The sequence below is a fragment of the Perca fluviatilis genome, chromosome 20 (assembly GCF_010015445.1).
Source record: "Perca fluviatilis chromosome 20, GENO_Pfluv_1.0, whole genome shotgun sequence".
Lineage (NCBI taxonomy): Eukaryota > Metazoa > Chordata > Actinopteri > Perciformes > Percidae > Perca > Perca fluviatilis.
The window spans coordinates 10,848,917-10,857,195 of NC_053131.1; the positions used below are offsets into that span (position 1 = coordinate 10,848,917).

Here is an 8,279-nt window from a genome sequence, read left to right on the forward strand (position 1 = left end):
CTTTCCCGAAATTCAGCCTTGGTGCAGAATTACAGCCACTACAAGCCAGTCCCACAATGAGCTTTCCTTAGGATGTGCCATTTCTGTGTCTGTAGCTTTAAATGCTATTGAGGAGGAGAGAGGGGGGGCAAAGTGGAGGGTGGGGGTGTGGCTTTGACAAACTGCCATGCTTCGCTCGTTTGCAAGCCATGATGTCTCTCTCTCTTTCTCATGGGCGGGCCAAATTCTCTGGGCGGGCAAAGCAGAGAAAGGGGAGGTAACCTTTCCCCTTATGACGTCATAAAGGGAAGGTTCCAGATCGGTCCATCTGAGCTTTCCTTTTCTCAAAAGGCAGAGCAGGATACCCAGGGCTCGGTTTAAACCTATGACCATTTCTAGCCACTGGGGGACCATAGGGAACGCATATTAATGTTAATAAAAAAAAACTCATGACATTTTCATGCCATGGGACCTTTAAAAGCTACATGGAGCTAATAATTATCTGACTGAATTATCCCTGAGAGAGACACATTTCACAATACACATAATTATTTTTCATTTTAAATATAAAGATTGTTATTAGTGCTGCTTTACCTTAAGAAATGTAACATTTTGAAAGCTTCTCTACCAACCAGGGCCAAACAACAAACTCTTTAATACTGAAAATGAAATGTTTATCTGTCCCTGCAGACACGTAATTGAAGCTATTGAGGCATTAGATTTTACCGAGGCGTTTCTGCTAATGAATGAAACCTCACTGTTTGATATCTCACTACTTAGCCGTTCTTATCATGCGTTTGGGTGCAGCTGGATGCCATTTAGTCTGCTCTCCGTCCCTTTGAGGTCTATTTAGACTAAAAGACCCTCTGAAGAGGACGTTATGCCCCCTGCACTGAACATTTACAGCGATTTATAAACTGGCCGCGGTTTGTTTAGCTCTGCTGCACCAGAGCTGACATTTTCCTTAAGGAAGAGAACGTACTGTCGAGTTTAAGAATAAATTCTCCACTCCGTATCTCAAGCGACACATAATTTACTTGTCCCATTTTCTAATTAGCATGAATTTAATTTGGGGAGCGTATGCTAATAAAATGTCAGTGCTGTAGATTCATCTAGAATATTGCACAGTAATAGTGTTTAGCCCCTGAGCCCAGAGGTATTAAATACCTCAAACACAAAAGCGGTCTTTCATTTTTTAGCAATTTCCACAACCTTTATTTACCCAAAACAAGATTAACTCCTTTCTATGTTGCTGTGCTGTTTCTTAGTAGCTGCTAATATGCAACTGAATACATCCTTGACACCAAAGATCCGGGTTAAACCAGGCTATTTACAGTAATCTGGTGTTTATGTCTATATTTTATCAGCTGTATATTACCAGCTGTCGTGGTAGCTTAAGTACACCACTACACTCTGTATAAACAATTCCATATTGTGTCGGTTAACAAGTATTTCAGGTTTTTGTGAAACTATACAGCAGCTTTTCTCATGTTCCTAAACCCATTCTGCAGAGAGCCGGGGCGGTTAAAACGAGAGCGTAACACACATTATCAAAGCTGGTTCCTTAAAATCAAATATTGTCTTTGGGGAAATAATAGTAGAATACAAAAAGCAGGCAGTCAGGCGTGAAGCAGGGCGCTGAGGCATGAGGAAAGTCAGCTGGGGGCTAAATTGATCGGCCTGCAGAGTCACAAAGCATCTCAAATGTGTGCGTTTGTGTGTGAGGAGGCGACTGCCCTTTCCCCGTCCTGCCCCGTCTGTCCTCCAGGACGCGCCGCATCAGCAAGATGGAGGACATCTGGATATCTTACATAAGGGCCAAGGACCGATTCAAAGAACACAGCAGAGGTAAAGACGTCTGAATGAAAACAAGTGTTAAAGTTCGCGGTAGTGTGTCTCTGTCAGACTGCTGCTGCTTTGGTTCAGACTGAAATTTCAACACCTATTGGATGGACTGCCATGACATTTTTGAAAGAGGATGGATCCTAGTGACTTTGGTGATCCCCTGACCTTTCCTCTAGCGCCACCACGAGGTCGACATTTGAGTTCTTTACTAAAATGACATGACATTTGGGACAGACATTCATGGTCCCCAGAGGATGAATTCTCATTCAACTTTTCAAATGATTTCCACTTATTTAGTAAAATATCAAAACATCTGCTGGATGAAAAGGCACAATTTATTTGACTACACATTAGTGGTTGCAGTTATGGACATTACCGAATGGATTCTGTCCCCAGAGGATGAACCCTGACAACTTTGGGGATCAATGGACCTTTCCTCTGGCACTACCAGCAGGTCAGTGTTCTCGCTTATCCAGTAACAATGGATGGATGGATTGGCACTAAAGTTCATACAGACATTGATGGTTCCTAGAGGATGAATCCTACGGACTTTGGTGATCTCCTGACTTTTACTCAATCACGACTTTGACATTTGTGGGTTTTTTGAGCAAAACATCTCAGCAACTGTTCGATGGATTGCCATGAAATGTGTCGTTTGTTTGATGAATTATAATAACTTTGGCGATTGCTTAACTTTTCCTCAAGTACGCTAAACATCAGCATGTAAACACGCTGTCGTTTGCATTTAGCTCAACGTGCCTATAAGGACAGCCTCACACAGCTGCTGGCTGTAGACTCTTAAGTCTTGTTTAAACTCCCAAACGTTGGTACAGAACATGGCACAGAGTGCAAGACAACAACAATAACAACAAGGAGAAAATAAAACAATGAGATGCTTTAACTGCCTCTCATTCATCCTACTCTAAATTCCCGCAGTGTGAGCATCCCAGGCAGCCAGGGGACAAAAGAGCGAGTGTCTCGCTGCGGCTCAGAGAGACATCTCAGCACTCTCGCCTCCAACAGGCCCAAATATGAAAGCCTACTGGGTCAATCTGCCAGTCAAGGGCCCGTTCAATCCCGCCTCTGTCTCAGAGATTGGCCCCATCTCTGGCAGCACTTAGCCTCACGCCTGCAGGCTGGTATGCAGAAATGCAACTCATGCCCACTTCAAATAAATACCAAGAAGAAATGCAGCTTCTTGCCCTTGGCTCTTCGGAGCAGGCTTAGGTGTTAACATTGCCGGCGTGAATGATTTTGAACGCAGGTTAGAGGGCAGAAGAGAAGACTCTCTCTCTTAGAAGACACGTCCATCTTTAGGAATAAGTGTGCAATTACTGGAACACATTCAGACACCCTGAGCGATGAAAAGCCGCACTCGTTGCTCATTCAAATGCCTCTCACGATGAGCTGAAAGAACACAGGAGCACATTTCACATTAACACTTAAGATGTCGGGCACATACTCAGAGGAGTATAATAAGGACAACCCTCAGTGTACCCTTCACGTTCTTCATATCCACATTATGAGCAGTAGCAGACCACATCCTCATAAACTCGCTTAATAAAAAGCGCACACGACAACATTTGCATTCCAGCGGGCGGTTCTAAATCCGACATCTGGATTTCCAGACCGCAGGTAATTATCATTCAACCACCCTCTAACATAGGTGATTAAAGCCCCTCCCCCCACCCATGATAAGTGATTATTAAGAATCTCAGCGCGGAGCGGCATGTGTCCTGGACTGACTCTGGGAAACGTGAGATCAGTGCAGAGGCAGCACTTCTGAAAGCCTCCCAGCCTAATAGCCTTGGTCTTCAGAGACCTCCGAGCCACAACCAGTGGGAGACATGAAAAAATTATAGGATAAATTGTTTAAAAAAAAAAAAAAAAAAAAAAAAAGAAATCAGGAGAGGACACAGTAAAGCATTTCATATAAAAAATGTTACTTGGTCCCTTATGACGTACAGTAGTTTGCTTCAGTGATGAACCCAAGCGAGGTAAAAGAAATCCCAGGAAGGGATTAAGACACAATAGGTTTATCCTGTATGCAGCACGGATCACATCTACTCTCATTTTGGCAACAAAACAGAATCAGAGTGTTGTCTACTTTGAGGCCTGAACCTGGATCACCACAATAATGGGAACATGTTACTATTAGGTCCCTACACTTTCCACCTGGAATATTTTGTCTCAGGTTTTCAAACCTTTTTAAAGGCAAGCAAGACTCGGACATCAGAGTTGCCTTTAAATGCAAGGGTTAACCACAGTCCCTGCAGTTATGTATACTTTACAACAACAAAAAACACACACACAAAAAAAAAAAAACTCAACTCATGTCTTTCCAACATGTCTGTTCCATGCATGTTCCTGCAACTGACACGATACGCTTATTTCTGGTTTCTTGCAGAGAGAAAAATTGATTCTACTCTCATGTCTTACAAGTTAAATATGAGGTTTCTGTTTATTTATTGCGAAAGTGTAAAAACATTGAGTTGTAGTTTTACGAGAGGACACGTGCCAGAGCATTTCTTGGAGCAGTGACGATCTGGAGAGCTCCAGCTTCAGATATGAGAGTGGTATCGATCTTCTCATCCAACTCTTGGCAAGAAAGCAAATAAGCGTTTTTCCAAACATGTTTTAACCCAGCAGCACAGCACAGCACTTATCAAGGCTGCTACTGGCTCGAGGAAATCTCGGACATCATTAAACATTACTCAAGATACATTTCACAGTTTTTTCAGTATGTTGCGGACCATCTGCTTTCGATGAGCATGCATTTGGCTGCGTAGGACCGTGTGAATCATAAACCTAAAAACCTGATTTTTAATTAAAATGTGTGAAAACACAGTTTTCATCACTTTTGCCAAGCTCTGCAAAAACATTCTCCCATGTGCCTCCTCTACCCTGAGTCTCTCTCAGCTTTCTTTCGGTTTTGATAAAAAAAAAAAAAAAAATTATATATTAAAAAAGCCCTCTGCCCTGTGGAGTTTTCGTGTAAACAAACAAACGCGTTGCATTCAGTGTTACTCCCCAAAACACATCGTGTGTATCCCTGAGGTCTGACAAACATGTTGAATGCATTTCCTTTTGTATTATCTCAGTATATTGCACCTATTCTTTATTATTGTACAACTCTTTTATTGTAAATGTTCCTATTATACACAATGATTCTTAATCTTTTCTTTTCTCTTACTAAGTGTATTGTTATGCACCAAAATATCAAGGCAAATTCCTTTTATGTGAAAACCTACTTAGCAATTAACCCAATTCCTCCTAAAACACTTGCAAAGGGGATTTATTTATTTTTTATTTCTTTTGGATCCTGCTTTGTTAACATCCAGGTTTACTAGTTTGCGCTCTTTTTCTGCACTAAACTGTGAAACTCCACAGGAAACCTTTCATTTAAAATAAAAAAAGGAACAAAAGTGCCCTCGGGAGATTGACAGCAGTCAGTTTGTTTATCCACCTTGAGAGGTTGATATCACCGAGAGAGAGAGACGGTTGATTTGACATCTGGCTAACAAGCTGACTTTCTCCTGTCTAAACTGACAGACGGCGGTCAATAGAGAGTGGCGGTGAGCTTGACTGGCAGTGGGGTGACTCTGCTGAGCCCCACTGTGTAGGGAACGAACAGAAAATAAAGTAGATCTTTTGGACTTTTCGAACGTACGCCGTTCATGTTGCCGACAGACACTAAGAGTCACGGGGGGCCGAACCTGGCACTGGTTTTAGTCACAGAAAGCTTTTTGTCCACTCTGCTAAACAACATCACAGCTATGCTATTTCCTGGAAATGAATTAGTCTTATTTCAGCTAAAAGCCATGCAATGTAATACCCACTGAAGGTATTAACTTAAGAGGATTGAGAGAGGCTAAGGAGAGACAGTCACAATCACTTTAAAATAAATAAATACAAACATATACAGCCACCACTCTCATATTAATTACAGCAGAGTTTTTTTTAGTTTTTTTTTTTATCTTTCTCCAAAGGCGGACAGCTGCTGACCGAACTCTGACAGCAGGTATTAGTCAAGTGGAGTTTAAACCACAAACTCTATATTATGTCAAAAAGCTTTGCTTACATCTCCGCAAACCAATAAAACTGGCCTTCTTCTGGCCTTTTTTTTCCAGTGAGGTCTTGGTTAAAGAAGAAGTGTACTTTTATACGACATCCAACATGTAGCTGAAAGGTTATTGGAAATCAGCATCAAGGAATTGGAAAGGAAAACGGATTCCAAACCACAAATTCATTTTAAATTGGGCAACGTTTCAATTCGGATCCACTTTTTTCTCTCACATCTATATATATATATATAAAAAAAGAAAAAAGAACAAGACTTAAACACATAAAAAAAGAAGTGGTCGGGTTGGCTCAGTGGGTAGAGCAGGCGCACATATATTGAGACATTTATCCCTCGACGCAGAGGTCCAGGGTTCGAATCCGACCTGTGACGGTTTCCTGCATGTCTTCCCCCTCTCTCTCTCTCCCCTTTCTCACCTAGCTGTCCTTTAACCCTTGTGTGGTCCTTCGGGTCCCAGTGACCCGAAGGACCACACAAGGATTATGTACTTCCCTTTACTTTGTTGAGAATTGCTCTCTAAACCCTGTTTGTGTAAAGTAAGTAAGTAAAGTTTATTTCTAGAACACATTTAAACACAGTTTAAGCTGACCAAAATGCTGTACAAACAAGAACTAAGGTGCTGTATTAACCCTTGTTTAGAGAGCAATTCTCAACAAAGTAAACGGAAGTACATAATCCTTGTGTTGTCCTTCGGGTCACTGGGACCCGAAGGACAACACAAGGGTTAATTAAAAGGTAAAAAAATGAAAAATATAAAAAGAATGTCTGATTTGTGGTCATTCCAGTGCAACTTTTGTCATGACTCCATTAAGCTGCACTTCAGGAGAATGGACAGCAGAGTGACAGTGAGGTAATATCCTCCATGTTTGTTGTTAATTCAATGCAAGCAAAACTTGAAAACAGAGACGAGAAATCCCAAAAATTTGCAAACGATAATAAATAAAGTCAATCAGTAACTATTTTGATAAGCAATTAATCGTTTAAGACATTTACTAAGCAACTAGCCTATTCCAAATGTTTTACGGAGTCCAGCTTCTCAAATGTGAATTTTTGCTGCTTTTCTCTGTTTTATATCACTGTGAAAATGAACATCTTTGGGTCGTTGTGTCTGATAAAACAAGTAGTGTGATGTAACCTTGACCTCTGGGAGGCTACATTTACATTATTTTCAAGACATTTTAAAGACTTAACAACCGGTAGATGAATCGATAATGAAAATAATTGTTAGTTGGGAGCCCTGTCATGAAAATCATCATCAATCTGAGCTCACATGTTAACAAATGCATCACCATGACAATGACAAAGCCCATGGGATAAGAGTCGCAAGATCTGGAAAAAGCTACCAAGAGGACCTGAAGTTTGGGATCGTTTTTATCAAAATGATGCAATGCTTATCTAATAATACAAATCAGAGCTGAGCAGTAAATCTGAATTTGGGAGGAGGGGGTTTCCAGTGTGAACACAGCAGCAGCAGCCTCGGAGTCTCTGGGGGTCACTGGAGACAAATGGTCTCCATGGTGCAGCCTGCTGGCACAATGATCTGGCATAAAGCTGGTTATCTATTTCAATAGCAGAGTGTGTGATTATGAGCATTCAGGGCTTTCAACACACGCATATCTGCAGAATAAACACATCTATGGTGTGATTTAACAGTGCACCAAGGCTGGAGCTGCACTATTTGTTTATAAGTTGTTTGTGTTGGTGGCTGCCTGCCAACCAGAATGTTTAAACACATTTGTATTTACCACTAGGTTATATCAAAACATGGCTGAATAAGCCCGCTGCAGGGCCTGCATTGGCATCCACCTGGCGTGATGATATCATCCGGCTAGCTGGTGGTAAGCCGCTGTGCAGCTGGAACGTTAGCAATCTGTTAAATGACAGGCTGCATGGCGCATTGGAAACGCTTTAAAGTTTAAAGGCCGTGTTGCAGGGTGGTGTGCGTGCAGCGCCCTACCTCGGGATGCAGTTCGGGGAGGATCCATCGATCTCCCATGTTGCAAACAGGTTCATGGGGACCGGTCTGTTGAGAGCCCCGCTCCCGGGGAAACTCAACCGGCCACTTCTCTCCGCCATGGTCCGGGCTGTGGGTGGGACTGTCCGACACCGAACTGGCAATTGGTAAACAGCAGACCGGTGCGGGTCTTCTGGGCGCGTGCGTGTGTGTGACCGTTAAAAAGAGCCGTGGCACGCTCACGTTAGTGCAATGTGAACGGCGGAGGACGAGCTCATTTCTCCGTCCTTGTCGAGCCAGGGCAGGTCGGCGTGGTCCTTCCGTGCCGCGGAGCAACTGCAGTGGGAGCAGCGTAGAAGTGAACCGAGCGACCGCTGAGCTTGTTGTGCCTACCACGCTGCTCCTGGTGTATGACGGGTG

At 42.6% G+C, this 8,279-nt stretch overlaps 1 protein-coding gene across 4 annotated transcripts in view; it reads right to left on the minus strand.

Annotated features, from left to right (window-relative positions):
* Positions 1-8,279, minus strand: part of pacs2 (phosphofurin acidic cluster sorting protein 2) — a 69,417-nt gene extending 61,138 nt beyond the window's left edge. For 2 of the 4 annotated variants that reach the window (XM_039786487.1, XM_039786486.1), the window contains exon 1: positions 7,863-8,277. In XM_039786487.1, the coding sequence (XP_039642421.1) occupies positions 7,863-7,981 (119 nt within the window). In that variant the 5' untranslated portion in view covers positions 7,982-8,277. Of the gene's footprint in view, positions 1-7,862 lie in introns of all 4 variants that reach the window. The other 2 variants (XM_039786485.1, XM_039786484.1) reach the window with 2 other exon arrangements.